The sequence below is a fragment of the Rhincodon typus genome, chromosome 7 (assembly GCF_021869965.1).
Source record: "Rhincodon typus isolate 14 chromosome 7, sRhiTyp1.1, whole genome shotgun sequence".
NCBI lineage: Eukaryota > Metazoa > Chordata > Chondrichthyes > Orectolobiformes > Rhincodontidae > Rhincodon > Rhincodon typus.
Window position 1 is genome coordinate 40,155,023 of NC_063338.1, and position 24,360 is coordinate 40,179,382.

The 24,360-nt window shown below is 37.0% G+C and overlaps 1 protein-coding gene across 1 annotated transcript in view; it reads left to right on the forward strand.

Moving 5' to 3' along the window:
• Positions 1-24,360, forward strand: part of ttn.2 (titin, tandem duplicate 2) — a 308,270-nt gene that overhangs the window by 86,337 nt on the left and 197,573 nt on the right. The window contains exons 44-73 of the mRNA XM_048599205.1: positions 681-962; positions 1,086-1,364; positions 1,497-1,775; positions 1,884-2,162; positions 2,266-2,553; positions 2,715-2,993; positions 3,209-3,490; positions 3,630-3,908; positions 4,043-4,321; positions 7,190-7,468; positions 7,580-7,867; positions 8,114-8,392; positions 10,328-10,609; positions 10,715-10,993; positions 11,141-11,419; positions 11,523-11,801; positions 12,715-13,002; positions 13,256-13,534; positions 13,740-14,021; positions 14,106-14,384; positions 14,564-14,842; positions 14,984-15,262; positions 15,931-16,218; positions 16,978-17,256; positions 18,501-18,782; positions 20,642-20,920; positions 21,100-21,378; positions 22,405-22,683; positions 22,816-23,103; positions 23,350-23,628. Coding sequence (XP_048455162.1) covers positions 681-962; positions 1,086-1,364; positions 1,497-1,775; positions 1,884-2,162; positions 2,266-2,553; positions 2,715-2,993; positions 3,209-3,490; positions 3,630-3,908; positions 4,043-4,321; positions 7,190-7,468; positions 7,580-7,867; positions 8,114-8,392; positions 10,328-10,609; positions 10,715-10,993; positions 11,141-11,419; positions 11,523-11,801; positions 12,715-13,002; positions 13,256-13,534; positions 13,740-14,021; positions 14,106-14,384; positions 14,564-14,842; positions 14,984-15,262; positions 15,931-16,218; positions 16,978-17,256; positions 18,501-18,782; positions 20,642-20,920; positions 21,100-21,378; positions 22,405-22,683; positions 22,816-23,103; positions 23,350-23,628 — 8,430 coding nt within the window. The remainder of the gene's footprint in view (positions 1-680; positions 963-1,085; positions 1,365-1,496; positions 1,776-1,883; positions 2,163-2,265; positions 2,554-2,714; positions 2,994-3,208; positions 3,491-3,629; positions 3,909-4,042; positions 4,322-7,189; positions 7,469-7,579; positions 7,868-8,113; positions 8,393-10,327; positions 10,610-10,714; positions 10,994-11,140; positions 11,420-11,522; positions 11,802-12,714; positions 13,003-13,255; positions 13,535-13,739; positions 14,022-14,105; positions 14,385-14,563; positions 14,843-14,983; positions 15,263-15,930; positions 16,219-16,977; positions 17,257-18,500; positions 18,783-20,641; positions 20,921-21,099; positions 21,379-22,404; positions 22,684-22,815; positions 23,104-23,349; positions 23,629-24,360) is intronic.

Consider the following 24,360-nt stretch of genomic DNA (forward strand, 5'->3'; position numbering starts at 1 on the left):
AATTGCTTCCTCAGAGAGCTAGCACAGACATAATAGCTCAGATGGTCTGTTGTGCTGTTACCACTCTAGACAAATATGTGACACTTACTGCTCTAAATTAGCTGCAATGACCTTAAATGACCATAAATGGCCTGGGGATGGGAAAACCAGCCTTAGTTTTCCCCATCCTTGATTTAATCAAGAAGGGAATCAGTAAAGTGAACATATCTCCATTATTCCCGCCCATATCCCCAATTCCCGAGGGTTGGACAAATTAAATTCTGCTCTTAATGTTTCTTTTATCCTTCGCTTATCTCTGTTAATTTAATTGAATTTTACAGCAGAAAAATTGTATTTTGCAAAAAGAATATCTGGAAGTGAGATGCTAAGTAGTGATTATGTGAAGGATTCTGTTGATTACATAGATTTTTAAAACAATGCACATCTGACTCAAAAAATGTTTCAGTTGTCAATTTAATAAATAATATATTGTCTTTACCTTTCTTGAAGTATGTTGAAAAATTAAAGAATTCAACATTTTCTTAATTATCAATAATATCTTAATTAATATTGATTAATATCTTTTATGTTCTTATGTTCTTATGTGTTACATCTTTATAAAAGTGTCTTATTAATATTCTCTTCATGTAAATGCCTATCCTTTGGCATCACTTAAAATGTTGCTTCAAACCTTCCTTCAGAGCCACCATCGTTCCTTAAGAAGCTAGAACCAACATTGCTGTTGAAACAAGGTGATTCAGCACACTTGAAGTGCCAAGTGAAAGGGTCACCTGAAATCAATGTTACCTGGTACAAGAACAATAAGGTTCTCCATTCTTCAGAAAAATTCAAGATATCATTTGTTGATTCTACAACTGTTCTTGAAATTAATAATCTAAATGTAGAAGATAGCGGAGATTATGTGTGTGAAGCACAAAATGAAGCTGGTACTGATACTTGCAGCTCTGTCGTCACAATCAAAGGTGTGTATGATGTTGGTGTTGGTTTCATATCAGGCAACATCTTTGTTACTTTCTTCTTCTACCTTTTACAGTCAAAATTATCAGAACTTAATTTTAGCATGAGATTTTTGTGTTCCTCTGTAGAGCCTCCCTCTTTTAGCAAAGCATTTGAACCTACTGAAGTGGTAAAAGGATTTGGTTGCACTCTTGAATGTGAGCTGTCTGGCACAGCTCCATTTGAAGTCCTCTGGCATAAAGACAGAAAACCAATTCGCACCAGCAGGAAGTACAAGATGGTTTCCCAAGATGCTCATGTTTCACTCCATGTTAGCTTCTTTGAGTCCTCAGATGTTGGTGATTATCAATGCACTGTTTCAAATGAATTAGGGAAATGTGTCTGTGGTGCAACAGTAAAGTTGAAAGGTTAGTAATGCTTTCAAAAAGTGAGAGAACTGTGTTCATAATTACAGTCTTAAACAGATCTTTAAATATTAACAAAGATCATTTGTTGGACGAACTGTAAGATGCATATTCTGTATGTTCACTTTAAATTAGAACCACCATCATTTGTGAAGAAGATTGAAAATACTACTGCACTTCTAGGAAGCTCAGCTATATTTCAGTGCAGCATCAAAGGCTCACCTCCCATCACTTTAACTTGGCTGAAAGATAAAGATGTTGTCACAGAGAGTAATAATGTCAAAATGACTTATGAGAATAATATCAGTACTCTTCAAATTGCTGCTGTTGAAATGAACAATGGTGGAAAGTACGCCTGTATTGCGGAAAATGAAGCAGGAAGTCAAAAATGTTTGGCAACATTAGTTGTAAAAGGTTAGTTTGAGAATATGTTGGCACATGGCATGCAGTATTCTTATTTTATATCATAATGATGAGCTATGAGTTTTGTTAATGGTAACCAACCATTTCATTTTGCCACAGAGCCTGCAAATATCCTAGAGAAAGCAGAGCCAATTAGTGTGACTGCAGGGGACCCAGCAACTTTGGAATTCACAGTAGCTGGTACACCGGAACTAAAAATTAAATGGTTCAGGAATGGCAAAGAACTGATATCCAGTAGAAAATATAAAATGACCTTTTCAAAAAACGTCGCCAGTCTAAGGATTATTTCTGCAGAAAGTGAGGATAGTGGTGAATACTCCTTTGAGGTCAAAAATGATGTGGGCAGTTGCAGTTGCAAAACATTTATTAATGTACTGGGTTAGTATGTCTAATTTTATTCTCCCCTTGCTCATTGTAATGTTAAGGTTAATTTTAATTTTATTTTGGTAACGTTATTGATTTGTTGTTCTGTCTTGGACAGATCGTATGATTGCACCCTCCTTCACTAAAAAGTTACGAAAGATGACCAGCATCTTGGGTGCTACTTTTCACATGGAATGCAAATTTTCTGGTTCTATGCCAGTCAGCGTTTATTGGTATAAAGATGACAAAGAGTTAACAGCCAGTGATAAATACAGAATACTTTGTCAAGACAACACAGCTACTTTGACAGTTGATCAGTTAGAGATTGCAGATGGTGGAACTTACTACTGCAAAGTTACTAATCCAGCAGGAAGTGATGAATGCAGTGGAGTCTTAAGTATAAAAGGTTTGAACAAATACTTGAATTTTACCTCTGCACTATATTTTGTCTCTTGCTATTTCAATTTGCATTCAAGGTGCATTCTTCGTTGACAATGTTTACTTGTTCTATACTTATATTCATTCATGATGCATAATTCTTATGCTTTATGTCTGAATGTCTTTTAGAGCCTCCAAGCTTTATTATGAAGCCTGCATCTGAGCATGTTCTGCCAGGTTCAACTGTGAAATTTAAGACTGTGGTGAATGGTACGCCTCCAATGTCAATGAAGTGGTTCAAGGATAACACAGAACTTGTGACTGGTGGCACCTGTTTTATTATGAAGGATATTTCTACAACTTATCTTGAGATATTTTCAGCTAAACCTTCTGACAAGGGCGATTACATTTGTGAAATTAGTAATGATGCTGGAGTCATTTCCTGCAGCACAAACCTTTTTGTAAAAGGTGATACTTTTTTATGTATGGTTTGTTCAGTTACATTCAGCATGCTTAACACTTTCTCTGTTCTTTCTATTGAAAAATCAGTAGAGAATAACTTTTCTTAATACCATGAATTGAAGTTATCTTAACTGTGAAGTGCCATGCATTGACTTTATCTTCTAATCTTCATTTATGAATCTCTTATAAATTCAATCTTTATGACATCTTGACTTTTGTAGAACCACCAGTGTTTTTACGGAAACCAGAGCCATCAAAATTACTGAAAAGAGGTGATTCAGCTCGGCTTGAATGTGAAGTGACTGGCACGCCTGAAATTAAAATTACCTGGTTTAGGGAAGACAAGCAAATTCACCCGAGTGAGAAGTATAGAATATCATTTGTTGACTCTGTGGCCATTCTTGAAATTCTTGAAGGTGATGTGGAAGACAGTGGAGAATACAGTTGTGAAGCTAAGAATGAAGTTGCTAGTGAGCGTTGCAGTGTTTCTGTAACAATTAAAGGTCCGTGAAGATTTCTAGCTTCCACTTTTACAAACTTGGGCTGCATGTACAAGAAATTTCTGACATTTCAAGTTTTGCATCTAAAGTATAGATTTTATAGATATTTTATAGATTGAATTTATTATTCATTCTTTTGTAGAACCACCATCTTTCAGAAAAGAACTTGAATCTCTTAAGGTGCTCAAAACCTCTGATATTATTCTTGAGTGTGAAGTGGCTGGTATACCTCCATACGATGTTTCTTGGTATAAGGACAATAAACTAATTAGGCCTAGCAAAAAATACAAGGCAGTCTGTCAAAACTCACTAGTTAGTTTACAAGTCCTTAAATTTGATGCCATAGACGTTGGTGAATATCAATGCAAGGTATCTAACGAAGTGGGAGAGTGTTCCTGCAGTTCCACAGTTACTTTGAAAGGTTAGTAAAGACAGAGCAAATGTTTCTTTTCCATTAAATTACATGATGATTTCTTTTTCTGACTAATTTTCAGACGATTCTGCAGTGATTAGTCAGTGAAATCCAATGTTTATAATATTTCATTTCCCAAACAGAACCTCCATCATTTGTTAAGAAGATTGAAAATGTTACTGTGCTTCTGGGAACTCCTGCTGTGTTTCAATGCACCGTGAAAGGTGCAAGCCCAATTTCTATAACCTGGCAAAAAGATAAAGATGATGTCACAGAAGATGATAACGTTAAATTATCCTTTGAGAACGATATAGCTACACTGCACATTGCTTCTGTTGAAAATAATCACGCTGGGAAGATCCTTTGCCAGGCAAAGAATGATGCAGGAATCACAAAATGTATGGCGAATTTGATAGTGAAAGGTTGGTTTTAAAAATGTCTTAAAACTTAAATTCTTTTTAAAACTTAATTTATTTGTTTTCATTTATTTTAATTAAATTAATGCCATTTTAAAGCAGCTGAATCAAGTTATGCACACTACATGCTGAAATATTCAGATCATGGACTTAAAAATTTAGGGTTCAGAAACAATTTGGAATTGTAACAGCAAATTTGTTGCATCTGCCATTATTAGTGTCTTTAAAACCCAGCTTACAAATGTATAAATATACAAAATAGGAACAGCAGAATACGATTTGGCTCCTCAAGCCTGCTCTGCCATTCAATAAGATCAAAGACAATCTGTTTGTCTTTCAAATTCCAGATTCCCCTCTATCTTCAATAACATTTGATTCCAATTCTGTTGCCTTGCCAGAATTTATCCACTTCTGTCTGAAAAATATTCACTGACCACACCCCCCACCCCCACCATCCGCGCCACCCCCACCCCCCACCCCCCAACATCCACAGCCCCATGAGATGGACGGTTTCAAAGTCACACAACCGCCTGAAAGAAAGAAATGGTCCTAAGTATCAGTCCTCTGAACCACCTCCAATGCATTTTCAACTTTCCTTAAATAACGAGACCGAAACGCTACACAGTATTTAAGATGTGGCCTCACCAATGCTCTGTATAACCGAAGCATCAGTACCTTACTTTTATGTTCAGTTCCTCTTGTAATAGACCAAAGCGTCCCATTGGCCTCCTTGATTACTTTCTGAACACTAAATTTTTGTGACTCATGTACCAGTGTTGCTGAATGCCTCTACATCTCGGAATTTTGTAGTCATTCTCTGTTTGAGTAAAATTCTGCTTTTTTTTACTCTCCCAATTTCACATTATACACTGTCTGCCAAATGTCTTCCCATTCTCTCAACCTGCCTATTACCTATCTGCAACTTGCTTACATCATCCTTATGACCAGCATTCCTATTAATTTTCTTTTCTTCTGTGTGGACCTCAGGGGTCTTGAATGGCAGCAACTTCCAGAACTGGGCTTTAGTGCTGTAAATGGCATCGATAAACGTGTACAGTCCCATGGAGCTTAGGAGGAGCATTGCTTATGACTTCCCTACCTACTTTGGTGTCAGTTACAAATTTAGTCAGCCTTTTCTCCCCTTGTCTATGTCATTGATGTAAATTCTTAAAGAGTTGAGACACCAGTACAGATTTCTTTAGGACTCCATCATCACATCCTGCCAATTATACAAAGACCCACTTATGCGTACTCTGTTTTCTGCCATCCAGGCAATTTTCTATCTATGCCAATATGTTACCACCTCGCCCCCCCCACACCCACACTATGCAATCTCAACACACTACATGTACCAGTTTCTCTTCATTAACTCTGCTTATTATATCATCAAAGAACATTACATGATTTCCCTTTCCCAAACTGTATTGACTCTGATTAGTTTAAACATTTCTAAATGTCCTGTTATTTGTTCCTTAGCAATGGATTCTAGCATTTTCCCCATTGGCACTATTTCTTTGTCCATCCTTAAGTGAATTTGGCTACTGAGACAGACTAAGATGTCCCAAATGCCCTGCTGACATTACTATACAATTTTAATTTGTATTTCTCACAATTTGTGTGACAAAAGTAATATGGTCTGAAGGGTAGACTCATACAGCACAGAAACAGACACTTCAGTCCAACTCAGGCATGCCAACCAGGTTTCCTAAACTGAACTGGTCCCATTTGCCTGTGTTTGGCCCATATCCTTCTAAACCTTTCCTTATCCGTGTACCTGTCCAAATGTCTTTTAAATGTTGTAATTGTACCCACCTCTACCGTTTCCTTTGGCAGCTTGTTCCATATATGCTGCATCCTCTGTGTGAAAAAAATTATCCTCAGATCCCTTTCAACTCTTTCCCATCTCATCTTAAAACTGTGCCCTCCAGTTTCCTACCCAGGGAAAAAAAAAATTCCTTGGCTATTCACCTTATCTATGCCCCTCATGATTTTCTAAACCTCCATAAGGTCACCCTTCAACCTCCTACTCTCCAGGGAGAAAAATCCCAGCCTATCCAGCCTCTGCTTACATCAAACCTTCCAGTCTGCGTATCAGACTTGTAAATCTTTTTTGCACCCTATCCAGTTTAATAACACCCTTCCTAAAGGTGAAGGGTGACACCAGGATGTGTAAAAAGGAACACATTTGCTCCAAGTTTGTCACTCCAGCAATTTCAGGACCATTCTCCATAGAAAAGAGAAAATTGAAGAGGAATATTATGCAAGAATATTTGAAATCATGAGAATAACTAAGCAAATTAATATGGAGTTGAAAATGTTGATCCAGAGGTGGGACCAAAAGAAAACATAGCTGAAGGAATTTAGATCAACAAAAATGCTGGAGAAACTCCACAGATCTGGCAGCATCTGTGGAGAGAAAAACTGAGTTAACATTTCAAGTCGAATATGACACTTCTTTGGAACTGTTATGACACTTCTTTGGAACTGTTCTCTCCACAGATGCTGCCAGGCAAGCTGAGTTTCTGTAATATTTTCTGTGTTTGTTTCAGATTTCCAGCATCCATATTATTTTGCTTTGATTCGAATGAACTTAGATACCTAGATAAAATGAAAAATTACAATTAATGCATTTTTAGGTTTAATGTGAAATGAGATTAGTGTGAAATTGAACAGTTATGCATCTGGAATTTTCCAGGACTTGAAAATTGTATTTATAAATGGTATAGTTTTTGGAAGGCACGCTGTGCAATTATATGTACATTTGTGTGAAAGATTCAATAGCTTGGCATAGGGAAAGAAAATTACAAGAGCCAAAATGGCCTATTCTTATTATTTATTTTCTTCTTCTATTCTAACATTCTTTTTCTGTCACAGAACCTGCAAATATTATTGAGAAAGCAGAATCTATTAGTGTAACTGTAGGAGAGCCAGCAACATTGGACTGCAGTTTTACAGGAACACCAGAAATTAAAGCAAGATGGTTTAAGGATGGCACGGAGCTGGTGACTGGTAGAAAATATAAAATCAGTGTTACTAATAAAGTGACAAGTTTAAAGATCCGGACTACTGAGAAGGAGGATAGCGGTGAATATACTTGTGAGGTTGCGAATGATGTTGGAAGCAGCAGTTGCAAAGCTTCTGTTACAATATTGGGTTGGTACCCTTGTTCTTCCATTTTATTGCATTTACTGCAATACTAAAAAATAAAATGTAAATATCTTGCACAAGATTATAGCTTTTTCTTTCCCACTATGTGTTGGACAGATCGCATAGTTCCACCATCATTCAAAAGAAACTTGAAAAATATGGATGGCATGAAAACATCTTTTGTTAAGATGGAATGCAAGATTGCTGGCTCTCTTCCAATGAGTGTGTTATGGTATAAGGATAACCAAGAGATAATCGCTAACGAAAAATACAAATTCTCTTATCATGATAACACCGCACAGTTGGAGATTCATCAGTTAGAGATGGCAGATGGTGGAACTTACGTTTGCAGAGCAATAAATGCGGCAGGAACTGATCAAAGTAGTGGTGTCTTGACAGTGAAAGGTTGGAAATGTTGTCTTAAATATCTTAATTGTTATGCTAATTAACCAGTTAATCTAGTTTTTTTTAGCCATCACAAGCATTAATTTTATCCATCTTAATTTGTTATATTGACAAACATTCGGAGAATATCATAAGTTATACTTAGAGTTATTGATGGACTCTTGTCTTGCCATATCTTTTCAAAGACGCTTCTTCTCCTTTTGTTTTCTTGCCATAACAACTGCAGTTTTCCTCTGGTAATTTCAGAGCCTCCATCTTTCACTGTGAAACCATTGTCCCAGGATGTTGTGCCTGGTTCCAAAGTACAATTTAGAAGTGTTATGAGTGGAACATCTCCAATGACAATAAAATGGTTCAAGGACAGTAAGGAGTTGACATCAAGTAATTTATATAACATTTCAAAAGAAGGCTCATCAAGTTTGCTACAAATACATTCAGCAAAAGTATCTGATACTGGTGACTATACTTGTCAAGTCAGAAATGAAGTTGGCACAGAATCATGTTCTGCTACTCTTTTTGTCAAAGGTGGGGATTTTCTTGATAGCATTTCTATGAAACATTGTATACTGAGCCTTATTTTACAGTATGTCTTTCTTTGATGGCATATACATTCTCCTAGCTTCATTTTTGTAAATTCATCTTTATATTAATTGTTTCATTATTTTTCCCCATTGACAATCTGAATATTCCTTCAACACTTTTACTACTACATTCATCTTATTTCTCTTAATGCAATTAGAAATGGAATGTTGTTGTTTCCAAAGTTCTATTTTATGGTCATGACGTGAGAGTTGGCTACAATAATTTATTTTAATTGGGAATTTATATATATTCATATATGTATATATAAAACAGGATTATTGTAGCCCCATGAAGACAAGCGAGCCATATACAATGTGTAAAATCTCAGGAATCAATTTCCATTTACAGCTCTTTTTCCAGCTAGTTCCTCCTGTTTAAATTTCACCGGTCTCCAGGTTTTAAAAAGATTCTCTTTGCTATTCCTATATTAGTCGATGAATCATAGATTTAATTATCTTTGCTTATTACACTATCCAGGAAAAGCAGCCCCTTTGATTGGCACCCTATCTGTAATTTTCAGCATTCACTTGCTTCACCACCAATGATCAGTAGGTGCAACATCTTACATCCACAAGGTGCAATGAAGAAATTCACCAAGACTCCTCAATCAGCACTTTCTAAGCCACAACCTGTAACTCCTAGAAGGACAAGGGCAAAAGATGCATAGGAACACCACCTTTGCATGTTCCCCTCAAAGCCACATGCAATTCTGACTTGGATCTACTGTTCCTCCACTGTCGCTGGGTCAAAATCCTGGAAATTCCTCTCTAGCAGCACTGTGGGTGTCCCAACAGCTCAACGACTGCAGCAGTTTAAGAAAGCAGCTCACCTTCTCAAAGCAAATTGGGGAAAGATAATTAATGTTGGCCAGGTTAGCAATGCCCATGCCAAACAAATACTTTTCAAAAATGAAGAGTAGAGTTTGCTTCACTATAACAGAATTTTCTATGCGGCGTCAAACTTCATGATCCATAATTCCAAGAGGTGAATGTGCTATATGGTTAGGCAGGATCAATACTGAATGTTTAAGGTAATTAGTGTAGCAACGAAATAGAATATTAAGAGTGAGGATTATGAAGCAATATTCAGACTATTTTAGCTAATTACAGTTGGAAACAAACACAGAGAATGCTGGAACAAAAACAGAAGTTGCTGGAAAAGCTCAGCAGGTCTGGCAGCATCTGTGAAGAGAAAATCAGAGTTAACGTTTCGGGTCTGGTGGCCCTTCCTGAGCTTTTCCAGCAACTTCTGTTTTTGTTCCTGATTTACAGCATCCACAATTCTTTTGGTTTTTACAGAGAATGCTGGAAAAACTCAGCAGGTCCGGCAGCATCTGTGAAAAAACAAATAGAGTTAATGTTTTGAGACCAGTTTGACTTCTTCAGAACTGTTTTGCAAGTAGGAGGCACACACAAGTGCCAATTTGACTACATCCCTAGCACCTACCTTCCCTTTAAATGAAATGCAGAATATATAAACTATAACTTAATAAGCTCGCTTTATTTTTAAATGAGACTTATTCAAATTTGAGTTTTTGGGTTCGTCTTTACTCTGTTAAAAAGAAAGTGCCCACATATTTAAATGTACATGAATTTTCCAAGATATCAATAGTATAGAATATTGTTATTGGTTATGATTTGAAAAGGTGTGATCTTCCTAGGAAAATTATACAATTGTTTTAAAAATTGCATCTTATGCTCTTTAAAAGGTCAGTTGGAAATCAAAAGCAGGTAACTTTTGTTAGAGCATATTTGTGATTAATAGGAGATCATGCCAGTCATCATGAGTTCTTATTCATCATATTCATTATCTTCACTGTGTGCACATAAAACCTTTCAGTTTTCTTTTTATTCAGTTCAATACATTTTCATTTTATAGAGCCTGCACAGTTCATTAAGAAACCAGAGCGGACCATGTCATTACAAAAAGGAGGTTCAGTACGTCTTGAGTGTACAGTAACTGGCACGCCTGAAATCAAAGTTACCTGGTATAAGAAAGAAAGTGTCATTCACCCAAGCGACAAAATCAGGATGTCATTTGTTGACTCAGTGTCATTCTTTGAATTGATTGATGCCAGTGTGGAAGACAGTGGACATTACACTTGCAGAGCAGAGAATGAAGCTGGTTTTGATATTTGCAATGTCATAGTTGCAATTAAAGGTGTGTAGCCGCAAACCACATGTTCAACTCAAATCCGACAATTTGTTTTCTCAAATCTTTCCAGTGTGATGAGTTTCTAAATTGTTTTGATTTATTTTCTTTTAGAGCCTCCTTCAGTTAGAAAGAAACTCGAACCTGTTGAGGTAGTAAAAGGCAATGATATCAATCTTGAATGTGAAGTGGATGGTACTGGCCCACTTGACGTCACTTGGTATAAAGATAATAAGCAGATTCGAGCAAGTATAAAGTTCAAGATGTTCATTGGAAAATCTTTATTTAGTCTTTCTGTTCAAAAAGCTGATAACTCAGACGTTGGTGAATACAAGTGTGAAGTAACAAATGATGTGGGAAGTTGTTCTTGTGTTACTGGAGTTAGATTAAAAGGTCAGTTATTCAACAAAATTATTTATTCTTTAGACATTTTCAATAATTCCATCTTGCAGTTCATTCTTGACTTTATTGTTTTAGCTTGAATAAATACCGAGAGTGTGATTTTATATCTAATTCACAAAATTCTTAACTTTAAATCAGAACCTCCTTCCTTTGTGAAAAAGATTGAAAACATTACAATATTATCGCAAAGTGCAGCCAGTTTTACCAGCCAAATACAAGGATCGTCTCCAATACTTGTTACATGGATGAAGGACAAAGATGAAATCAGAGAAGATGACCATATTAAAATATCTTTTGAGAACAATATTGCTACACTGCAAATTGCTTCTGTTGGAGCAAGTGACAGTGGGAAGTACACATGCCAGGCCATAAATGATGCAGGAACAGAGAAATGTTTTGCTACTTTGTCAGTAACAGGTTAGTATGAGACATGCGATGTTTGTGAATTTCCATGAAGTGCCAAATATGCAAACAATGTCTTTCACTTCCATCGATTGAGGAAGAATGGTTTTTCTTGCAGAACCTGCACAAATCATAGAGAAGCCACAGTCATTAAGTGTCACTTCAGGAGCTGCAGCCATCTTAGAATGTGTTGTTGCTGGTACTCCAGAACTGAAAGTAAGATGGCTCAAGAATGAAACTGAATTGACATCCAGCAGGAAGTATAAAATGACTTTTGTGAACAAGGCGGCAATCCTAAGGGTTCTGTCTGTTACTAAAGAGGACAGTGGCGAATATGTTTTTGAAGTTCAAAATGAATTTGGACAAAGCAGCTGCAAAACTACGTTGACAGTACTAGGTTGGTTTTCTTTATTCTTGTGTTGAAACTTTTTGAAGCATATCTCAAAAATGAAGCTTAGATGGAAGAGCTGAACTGAAAAGATTATATTTTAAAAGCACCGAAAACATATGTTTTTGTGTCTTCCTGTTGTCTTCTAAATGTATGCAGTTGGTTAAAGAGAGCACCTTGGTAACATCTTCATATTCTTTTAAGATTATGTAATAATTTTCTTCATGCCTTCAGTAACTAGTTGAATAATAGTGTCTGTAAGTAAAATATGCCAAAACTTTCAGGGTGAATTTTAATGATTGGGGGGCTCTATTGATAGTGCCAGTGGTCTGTCTAACTGCTCAGACGGGAGGCATGGCCGTGATCCATTTGAATTGCTAGACTATATGCCTGAACAGTGTCCTTCTTCACCTTGCTGGCTGAGGACTAGCACAGTTTTGAGAGGTCTATTGACTGATGCATTCAGTAAGATAAGGAGGTAATGAAAACAAGGGTGGGTGGTACTGAGTCCGAGCTTGTAATGTCACACATATTGTTCTTGCGGAACCCAGCAGAGCACTCGCGATTTTACAGAAAAACGTTTTACGCTAGTTTTTCAATGGTCATCAGCTGCGCCATGAGATGTAATGGAGCAGAGTATGCACAGTGCATATCCTGTATGATATCCCATAAAATTGGATTAGATTTCTAAGAAAATCATAAAATCACAATGTGCACATACTCACGGCTTGCATACTTGATTCTGGTGTGCACCCTGCAGAAGGTCGTGGAAAGATTTGCTGGAGATGGACCAGTCTGTGTGGTCCGCCACCTCTTATGAACTCCATTATCATCTCATTTCTACCGGTTGAAGTGGTTAAAATGTCCCTTTGATATTGTAGCTGATAGCTGATAGTCTATTTTGTTATTCTATGTTGAATAGATCGTATAATTGCTCCATCATTTTCAAGAAGTTTAAAGAAAATGGATGGCATCTTGGGGACATTGATGCACATGGAGTGCAAAGTATCTGGTTCCCTACCAATCGACATTGTTTGGTATAAAGATAACAAAGAGATATTTACTGGCCCCAAATACAAAATATCATTTGAAGAAAATACAGCACTTTTGGAGATCAAAGAACTTGAACTCACAGATGGTGGAAATTATTCGTGCAAAGCAACAAATACTGCGGGAGTCAGCGAATGCAGTGGATTCTTAACAGTAAAAGGTTGGAAGATCCTGTTACTCCAAACAACTTTATATTAAGATGCATAAAATGCTGGTTTTCCAGCTGTAGCATTTTCTCTTTTCTTCCACAATGGTAAAATATCTAAATAAATTAACTGAATTTTCGCTACTTAAAATATTTTAACATATGATAGTACTAAAATGATGGGATAATGTAACTAATCTTAGAATTTTTAGTTTTGTTTTTAACCTATCTGACCTAACTGAATGACATTTTCTTTAACAACTTTTAGAGCCACCAAGCTTTGTCCAAGAACCAGTATCCCAAGCAATTGTACTTGGTGCTACAATGCAGTTTAAGAGTGTTGTGAAAGGAACTCTTCCACTGATTGTCAAGTGGTTCAAAGATAACAGGGAACTGAGGCCTAGTCCAAGATGCTCCATTTGGAATGAAGAAACAACACACTACTTTGAGCTAAACTCAGCGAAAATTTCCGATGCTGGTGTTTACAGCTGCCATCTCAGCAATAAAGCTGGATCAGTCACAAGCACTGCAGAAGTTTTCATCAAAGGTTTGCAATTCTTGTCAATCTTGTTGCAAATTAAGTCTTAGAAAGCATTTTTAATAGTATAGTCTACCCTCCCTAATTTTCTTCCTAAAAAAAAGTAAGTTTTATCTGAAGATCATTTTTCTGTTGCGTATTAATCAATAGTATAACAGTCGTAAATTTACTTGGAAATTCCAAAATTCAGCTGCATTACATTTAACTTTATCAGAACCTCCAAGTTTTGTTAAGAAGCCAGCTCCTTCAGCAGCCCTGAAGCAAGGAGAATTTGCACGTTTTGAGTGCAAAATAACTGGTACACCTGAAATCACAGTTACGTGGTACAAAAATAACACAGAGATTAGAACCAGTGACAAATACAGGACATCGTTTCAAAACACAGTGGCTGTGCTTGAGATTACTGATGCAAGTGTGGAAGACAGTGGGGAATATTCCTGTGAAGCACAGAATGAAGTTGGTGGTAATAGCTGCAACTTTTTGGTTCAAGTTAAAGGTGTGTATTATAATATCCTAAAAGAGATTTAACTCATTAGTTTTTGATTGTTTCCTAAACCACATTGTTCACTTTACTCCTCAGAACCTCCCACATTTATAAAGAAACTTGAACCTGTTGACGTAGTTAAAAGTGATGATGTAACTCTTGAATGTGAGGTGACTGGTACAGCTCCCTTTGAAGTTACATGGTATAAGGATAATAAGCCAATTCGACGTGGCAAAAAATGCAAAATAATCTTTGAAAATTCTTTAGCCAGTCTTACCATTCTAAAGTCTGATACTCCTGATGTTGGTGAATATACATGTACAATAAAAAATGATGTTGGCAGTTGCTCCTGCAGTTCTACAGTCAGTCTGAAAGGTTAGTTATGGCTTAATGTAAGAATTTTTTTTTTCTGAACTTTATAGTAGCACTTCAAATGTTTATTGGAGAATGCATTGCTCAACTCATTAGCGAAACATCCTTTTACATTGAAGCATTTTTAAGATGACAACTAAAAGTTGTGAAATATATTTATGTAACCATTTGTTTTAAACTAGAACCCCCAGGATTTGTAAAGAAGATTGAAAGTGTAACAACGTTGTCAGGGAATTCTGTTGTGTTCCAATGTGTAGTCAAAGGCTCAAAGCCTATTTATGTAACTTGGATGAAAGACAAAGATGATGTCAAAGAAGATGGTAATATCTCACTGCCTTTTGAGAATAATATTGCTACTCTTCAAATAAGTACTGTTGGAGAAAATCATGCTGGGAAATATACATGTCATATCAAGAATGAGGCAGGAACTGAGAAGTGTTCTGCTACGTTGTTGGTAGCAGGTCAGTAGGACATTAACTCAATAGTACCATCCACTTCAAGGTCGTTGCCAATTACAATCAATTCGGATTCTTTGTTATCACCAACTGAAAATGAGATTCATAGCTGTAAGATATTGAATGGATTTTTTTTTTCCTTCATAGAACCAGCAAAAATCATAGAACAAGCACAGTCACTCAGTGTGACTGCAGGAAATCCAGCAAACCTGGAATGTACCGTAGCTGGTACACCAGAGCTAAAAGTTAAATGTTTGAAGGATGGTAATGAAATGGTACCAAGCAGGAAATACAAACTCAGCTTTGAAAATAATGTGATCAGCCTAAAGATTCCTTCTGTTTCTAATGATGATACTGCTGAGTATACTTTTGAGGTCAAGAATGAATTTGGAACCAGCATCTGCAAAGCTTCATTGACTGTATTAGGTTAGTGTTTATTTACATTTAGAATTCACTAAGTTAAATTGCTGGGATCATTTGAAAACTTTGCTTATAAGATCAGAATCCTGATCACAACCATAAATGTAAATAAAGGGTTTTATTATTACAAATTTCCAGTCTTAACGAAAGTAAGCAAATCCATGCAGAGACTTTTAAAATAGGTTTTAAAGTACTTTTTGCTAAACATGAAAATAGTTGAGATAACAAGGTGTAGAGCTGGAAAACTCTACAGAAATTCAGAAAGAAGGATCTCGACCCAAAACATCAGCTTTCCTGCTCCTCTGATGCTGCTTGGCCTGCTGTGTTCATCCAGCTCTACACCTTGTTATCTCAGATTCTCCAGCATCGACAGTTCCTACTATGTCATGAAAATAGTTGACCTGGTTGTACAGAGTATAAACATTGTTAAAATGAAACATGAAGTCAAAGCTTATTATCTTGCACTTATGAAGTGAGGGCGAAACAAAAACTTCAATTTCTTTTTACCAATGTTTAAAAGAAGTTTTATCTTGGGTGTCGCAGAGAGTCTACTTCCTAATAAATCTGAATCTTTTCTGTTTAATTCAATGTATCTTCTTATGAACAGTGGATTTTATTCATTTAGAAATACTTGTAGTTGACTGGTTCTTCATTCATCACTTTATCTTGAACAGATCAACAAATACCTCCAATATTTACAAAAAAATTACGGAAACTGGATGCTGTTTTGGGATCTTTTGTACAAATGGAATGCAAAGCTTCTGGTTCACTTCCAATGAGCTTTATTTGGTATAAAGATTTCAAAATAATAACTTCTGGTGCAAAGTACAACATATTATCTCAAGATAACGCAACAACTTTGGAAGTTAATAAACTAGAGTTTTCTGATCATGGGAACTACATTTGCAAAGCAACCAATTCAGCAGGAAGTACTGAATGCAGTGGTATCCTAAAAATAACAGGTGTGAAAGATAAACTTATTCTACTTCAAGTTTCTATTATAGCTTCTGCATTTTCCTCCACTAATTAAGCTTCAAAGTTTTGCATAATGCCCTACAAGGGGTGTCGTGCTGTTATTGGACTAATAATCCAGTGGTCCATGCAAATGCTCTGGGGATTCAATTAATTCAAATCAAATTAATGAAGTCTGGAATCACAAAGCTTGTCTCAGCTATGAATGTAACTCTCAGTTACAGTTGCAAAAATCCTTTTGGTTCACTGTGCTTTGCACAGGAGTTTCTTCCCCCTACACCAACCTCTCCTACAGTGGTTGTCTGGCAACTGTAATTTCTTCTTATTTAAACATTTAAGCAAAATTGGTAAGAATGTGCCCACAGGTTGCAGCGTACTATCTGATGCAGTTGGCTACTCTGTTCAAGCAGAAACACCTGTGAATGGCCTGCCAACTTCTACAGCCTGCCCACTGCCCTTAATTGAACAGAAAACCTTTCTCCATGCAAATTAAGGCAAAGTCCCAGTGAAAAATCTCACTGAGTGATTGTGTCCTTAGAAAGGAGAAAGGGGATGGGTTTGGGACCTGGAAACAGTCATGACTTTTGTTTCCTGCCCAGGAGAGAAGATCCAGCCCAAAATAAATAGTTAAAATTTGTTATGCAGTTCATGGTAAATCTGTGATTTTGTTTTTAATTGACCTTGTTCAACGTAAATCAAGTGTTATAGGGTTCCAATTGTAATATTCTTTTTCCTCATATGAATTATAGAGCCACCAAGTTTTGTGGAAAAGCCTGTAGCTCAGGAAGCTCTGCCTGGATCCACAGTACAGTTTAGAAGTGTTGTGAAAGGAACCGCTCCACTGTCTATAAAATGGCTGAAGGATGGCAGGGAGCTGATGTCTGGAGCTGACTGTTCCATTTTAAGTGAAGGTTCAACAAGTTTACTTGAGTTGTTTTCAGCTAAAGTCTCTGATTTGGGTGACTATACTTGTGAAGTCAGCAACAAGGTTGGCACTGCTACTTGTACAGCAAGACTATTTGTCAAAGGTGTGTATTTTTGGTTCATTTATTGAACCATTGTGGACTACTGTTGGAAAATTCTGTCTTCTTCAAGTTTGCAAACTTTGCAAGTTTGCAAAGCTATTTTTCTCTGGTTATTTTTCATGTCAGTAATGTGTTGTCTTCTTTTATTCCTTCATACTAATAGGTGTTTCATTATTCCTTTCTGTAGTGTATCTGTTTGTCCCGGCATTTTACATTTGTAACAATGCTTACTCCATTTTCTTCTCGAGAACTATTTTACTTTGGCTTGTCTTCCTTTGCTTTTTTGTATCTTGCATGAGTGACATTGGAAAGAATTTTATCCCTCCACATACAGCTCAGAAGCTATCTGGGAGGTTGAAATGCCTGTTCAATTGATCAGGAAAGTGTTGGAGATGTAGTTGCCTGTGTTTCTTATCACAATTGCCTTATGTGAAAAGGCCAGAGGACAACCTTCCTACCCAGAAGCCAATTGAGGCCCTTAATTGGCCAAAGGGCCCCAATCTGCCACCGTTGGTATGCAACCAGCAATGGGCAGATACCATAAAATGTGAAAAACTCAGACGATAAATCTGAGCAGGTATCTTCTGGTCCGTTGGGAGTCTGGGGTTTGGGGTGAGGGTGTCCCAAAAAAGATACTATCCTTGAATGGTCTCGCAAAAAAGTAATACTCATGCCTAGGCTAGATACTAACAGCTGTCCCATCTTGGTTGAACTAGACAGGGAGGCCACTGTGAACCTTCCCCACATAATGTCGAACTTTTAACTTATTTCTTTGTTTTTCTATTTTGCACCAAAGATTTTGTACCCAGGTACCTTTGTACCTAAGATGGCGCCGGGAATGACGATTTTGTATGCTTTTCATTACACTTCTGTACTTAAGTGCACGTGACAGTAAACCCCATTCTAATTCTACCTTGTTCCTGGGTACTGTACCCATAATCCTCTGCCTTGGCCTCCCGCAGCACTAGCAGAGGCCACCGCTCCCTGTAGTTCAGCCAATACTGAAGAGCAACCATCCGCTGGTTGGTTGTTGGCTCTTACAGGTCAGAAATTCTTTCTAAGGACCATCCGGACTCCAACTACAGTCGAGTACCTGAGTGGTACTAAGGCAGGTCAGGGGGAATAGTGAGGAGAGTGTAAAGCGATGTCACCACTGCCTTTCTAGCGATGAGCCCCACCATGATGCTGTATCTTTTCCTACTTGGACTTTCTATTTGTAATGAAGTTTACTATGTTTTAATCTCCAGAACCTCCATATTTTGTTAAGAAGTTAGATCCTGCAGCAATATTTAAAAAGGGAGAGACAGCAAATTTTGAGTGCAAAGTAACTGGAACACCTGAAATCAAAATCTCTTGGTTCAAGAATTATCAGGAGATTAGTGCTAATCAGAAATACAGAATGTCATTTGTTGATTCTGTGGCAAACCTTGAAATTGCTAATATAAGCCTCGAAGACGATGGGATTTATTCTTGTAAAGCACAAAACGAAGCTGGCAGCAAATCATGCGAGATGAAGGTTACAGTTAAAGGTCTGTGAAAGTTTCTAGTTACTTTTTCTGTTGGTCATTAATTGTTCTTCCTGAGAGTGTTGCAAGTTTTTTTTTGTGTAATTATAGACTCCTTCTGCAAGCCATCACTTACATGGCATAGCTAATGGCTTCCTTTCAGTTGTGGAGTAAAAATTAATTCCATGTGGGAAGCTGGCAAATGCAAATCATGCAGACATTTTCATTGGAGATGCCCAGATATTTAGCTGTTGGACGCAATTTGAACACGCCTCAGCTGCACAATGCGCTGATATGCATTTATTGGTGAAGTTTCAGCTGAGGTTCACTGGAAGCCTTACCCATTGCTAAGTTCAATGGTATTAACATGGGTAAACATCAGCAATAGAACACGAAATGAAAGTCTTCACCTTTAATGTGATGGGGAATAGTTAAATCTTCCCTTCTAAGTTTTTTTGATATATTAGCCTCACATATATCCGGGCATTGGTTGAGGACTGTTGGTGCCTTAAAAAGTTAGAGTGAAATAAAAATACTTTTGACGTAAATTTATTGAGCTTTTTGTCCCATTTGCTTGTTAGCAAGGTGTTCGACAAGGTTCTGCATGGTAAACTGGTTAGCAAAGTTAGATCACATGGAAACCAGGAAGAGCTATCCTTTTGGATACAAAATTAGCTTGAAGGCAGCAGACAGAGGGTGGTGGTGAGGGGTTGCTTTTCGGATTGGAGGCCTGTGCCCAGAGGTGTGTGTAAGAATTGGTGCTGGGTCCACTGCTTTTTATCATTTATATAAATGATTTGGATGTGAACATAGACGTATGGTTAGTAAGTTTGCAGATGACAACATAATTGGAGGTGTAGTGGACAGCGAAGAAGGTTATCTCAGAGTACAACTGGACCTTGATCAGATGGGCCAAGGAGTGTCTGATGGAGTTTAATTTGGATAAATGTGAGGTGTTGCGTTTTGATTAGACAAATCAGGGCAGGATGTATATACTCAATAGTAGCATCCTGGGGAGTGTTACTGAACAAAGAGATCTTGGGATACAGGTTCATAGTTCCTTGAAAGTGAAGTCACAGATAGATAGGATAGTGAAGAAGGCGTTTGGTATGCTTGCCTTTATTGGTCAGTGCATTGAGTATAGAACCTGGGAGGTCATGTTGTGACTGTACAGGACATTGGTTAGGCCACTTTTGCAATACTCTGTTCAATTCTGGTCTCCCTGCTATAGGAAAGATTTTAAACTTGAAAGGGTTCAGAAAAGATTTATAAGGATATTGATGGGTTGGAGAATCTGAGCAATAGGGAGAGGCTGAATAGGCTGGGGCTATTTTCCCTGGAGCATCAGAGACTGAGCGGTGACCTTTTAGAGGTTTAAAAAATCATGAAGGGCATGGATAGGGTGAATACCCAAGGTCTTTTTCCCAGGGTAGGGGACTGCAAAACCAGACGGCATAGGTTTAAGGCGAGAGGGATAAGATTTAAAAGGGACCTAGCTGACAACTTTTTCACGCAGAGGGTGGTGCATGTATGGAATGAACTGCCAGAAGAATTTGTGCAGAGCTGGTACATTTACAACATTTAAAAGGCATCTGGATGGGTATATGAATAAGAAGGGTTTAGAGGGATATGGACCAAATGCTGGCAAATGGGACTAGATTAATTTAGGATATCTGATCGGCATGGACGAGTTGGACTGAAGGGTCTGTTTCCGTGCTGTACAATTCAATGACCCTATTTCTGTATTAGTTTGTCTCTCTGAATTTATAATCAGACATTCAAAAGAACATCACTTTAATAGTTCTAATGTCAGTTAGTATGGTTGGGTGTCGCAAATTTTAGGGACAGTGACTTGTAAATCATGTTATGTGTTTATTCTTTAGAACCTCCTACATTTACGAAGAAGCTTGAACCAGTTGAGGTAGTAAAATCTACTGATGTCACTCTTGAATGTGAAGTGGCCGGTTCAAGTCCCTTTGAAGTTATGTGGTATAAAGACAATAAACAAATTCGACGCAGTAAAAAGTACAAAATAATCTCCGATATTTCTTTAGCCAGTCTTTGCATTCTAACATCCGATAGCTCAGACATTGGTGAATACACATGTACAGTAAAAAATGATGTCGGGAGTTGCTCCTGCAGTTCGACAGTCAGTTTGAAAGGTCAGTCACAATCCAGTTCTCCCAAGTACTTTTACCTGGATGTTGTGTAGTACCTCTTCATTGTTATGTTCCTGTACATTATTAATCAACATCTTGAATCACAATATTTTTAAAAATTAAACATTGACTATGTAGTATAAATTATAACAGGTTATATATTCTCTTTTACATTAAACTAGAGAGACCAACCTTCATACAAACAATAGAAAATGCAACAGTATTTTCTGGAAATTCTGCCATGTTTCAATGTCTTGTAAAAGGCTCAGTTCCAATAACTACAAGCTGGAAAAAAGATGGCAAAAATATCAAAGAAGATGATAATGTAAAAATGTCCTTAGAAAGCAACGTTGCCACATTACAGATTATTAAAGTTGAAGAAAATCACAGTGGAAATTATGTTTGTCAGGCAAAGAATGATGCAGGAACTGCGAAATGTGCTGCTACATTGGTCGTAATGGGTTAGTACCAAATAATAAGCACAACATTGTCCAAAATTCTGAGTTTCATGACATTTACTTTTTCACATGAAATTGTTTTCATTTTTTAAAAATTAATTCCATGATTGTCAAAATTAGGAAATTTAGAATTGTTGAGGGGAAATAAACGTAGAAACATAGAAAAAAGGGGCAGGAGTATGACATTCAGGCCTTCAATCCTGATCAGCCATTCAATATGATCATGGCTGAAGATCCAATTTACTACCTCAATTCTGCTTTGTCTCCACACCCTTTTATCCCTTTAGCCATAAGAACTACGTCTAACTCCTTCTTGAAAACATTCAACGCTTTGGCCTCAACTGCTTTCTGTGGCAGATAATTCAACAGGCTCACCACTCTCTGAGTGAGGACATTTCTCCTTGTCTCAGTGCTAAATGGCCAACCGCATGTTATCAGACTGTGACCCCTGGTTCTGGGCTGCCTGGTCATTGGGAGCATGTTTCCTGCATTACCCTGTCTAGTCCTGTTTTTTTTTATATATAGGTTTCTTTGAAAATCTGCCCACATTTTTTAAAACTCTAGTAGTGGATCATTTTCCAGAGATCATTTTCCATGTGGAGCAGTCATTGTTAGGAATTCCAAATATGACCCTGTTTACTGCAGGACATGGTTTCTCAATTATGTCTTAAAATACACCTCTGATAAATTGTCAGATGAGATTTCCACTCTGTCCATGTGAGGTCTTTCAGTATCTATCACCATCCATTTTATGGCTTTTCTGAATGAGATTGTTCATATAATGCTCAGTTGGCGACAGTTTTACAACATGAACGACAACTCCTTGTGAGCTGAGTTGAGACTGTCACAAGTCATTTCACATGGAGCGATATGGAAAGTAGATGGGAGACATGTTCATTGTAGAAGTTGTGGCTGGAATTGAACCCAATTCTGAGTCACCAAGCTGTACAGCCCGCACCACAAAATCAATTATGAAATAGCAATCAAGATTATACAGTTCTGATGTAACTGTTCTAATTATTCCCACAGAACCTGCAAAAATCATAGAAAAAACTGAGCAATTCACAGTGACTGCAGGAAACCCAGCAATTTTGGAGTGTACTGTAGCCGGTACACCAGAATTAAGTGTTGCATGGTTCAAAAATGGAGAGCAACTGGAATCAGTTGGAAAATATAAAATGAGTTTTGCAAATAAAGTGGCAAGTCTAAAAATTCGGTCTGCTGAAATGGATGACACTGCTGACTATACTGTGAAAGTCCAGAATGAATTTGGATCTGACAGCTGCAGTATTTCTTTGACAGTGTTAGGTCAGTGATTAATTTGTGTTGATGGCTTTAATCTCCATTAATCAATATTTAAAACAAAACAAATATTGTCACAAATTTTAAAATAATGAACAAATTTTTGAATTAATATCTTTTCTCCCTTGCACTGGACAGAACAAATAATTGCTCCATTGTTTACAAGAAAATTAAAGGAAACCAGCAGTACTTTAGGATCTTTTGTACAAATGGAGTGCAAAATTGCTGGTTCTATTCCAATGGACATCTCGTGGTATAAAGATGGCAATGAAATATCAGCCAGTAACAAATACAAAATGGTATTTCAAGACAACATGCTGTCTTTGGAGGTCTTTGAGTTAGACGTTTCAGATGGTGGAAGATACTCTTGTAGAGCAGCAAATTCGGCAGGAAAGGATGAATGTAGTGCTTTCTTAAGTGTAAAAGGTGTGAACATTTGTTATATTTCCTTCTCATCAATGAATATTACTTTGCTCAGCTAAGTAATTTTTAAATTCTTTCTACAGTAGTCTAAATATACTTATTAAATATGTCTATCTTCAGTTTTTTAATTCATAAAGTTTTGAAGAACATGTTAGCATTTTTCTATAACATTGTCTTCAACCTGATCATGTCTTATGGTTTGTCTATACATGAGTTAATTAAATGTGTTTTTTCCCGTGTGAATTTTAGAGCCTCCAAGCTTTGTCGATAAAATAACATCACGGGATGTTGTACTTGGTTCTACTGTACAGTTTAGGAGTGTAGTGAAAGGAACCACACCATTATCTACAAAATGGCTCAAAGGGGACAGGGAATTGATGCACGGTGTGGCATATTCCATTTGGAGTGAAGGCTCAACATATTTTCTAGAGTTGGTCTCAGCTAAAATATCTGATGCGGGTAGTTACACCTGCCAAGTGAGCAACGATGTTGGTACAGTTGCCTGTTCTGCAGAGTTGTTTGTGAAAGGTGTGAATTTTTAATATTGTTTTACAGTTTTTACCAATTCTGTTTCACGTAAAATTGTTTTGCAAGTCTAGCTAGGTGAAAAGGTCAACACCATCGATTTGTTTTCTTAACAATTGATCAGCTGCAGTGGTATGATTTTACATTGCCAGCTATGGAGAGGGAGCATGCCAATTATCCAGCATCTATTATCCAGACCAGTAAATCTGAGCTGAGAATCGAACTTGATGTTCCCAATTTTGAAACTCCACAGTTTACTCTAAAGTGGACTGTATTGTGATAGTCACTGTCAGGTGAAGCATTGTGGAGTGGTGGAGAATTTGTTCTCCGTTCAAAGACATGTAAAAAATGCCCCTCAATTCAAATTGGTTTGTATGATAAAATGATAAATATGACAATTTTAAGAACTTTCATAGTCTAGACTTCTCCAACCCCAAAGAATTAAATTGGCTATTTTTCATAGAGGCAGCAATAAGAAATGTTGAAAGCATGTGAAAAAAGAAATTATGTTTTCTTTACCATTCGCAGACCTACAGTTGAGTATTAATCAGTTGCATCAAGCTTGTAAATTTTGAGTGTAAATGCATTGTTGATAATTATTTGTATTTGACTGTTAGTTTGAATTGCTTTTGGTTATCTTTTAAATTTATACTGACATTTATGACATTTTGACTTCTAGAACCTCCTAGCTTCATTAAAAAGTTAAATCCGTCCACAATAATAAAGAAAGGAGAC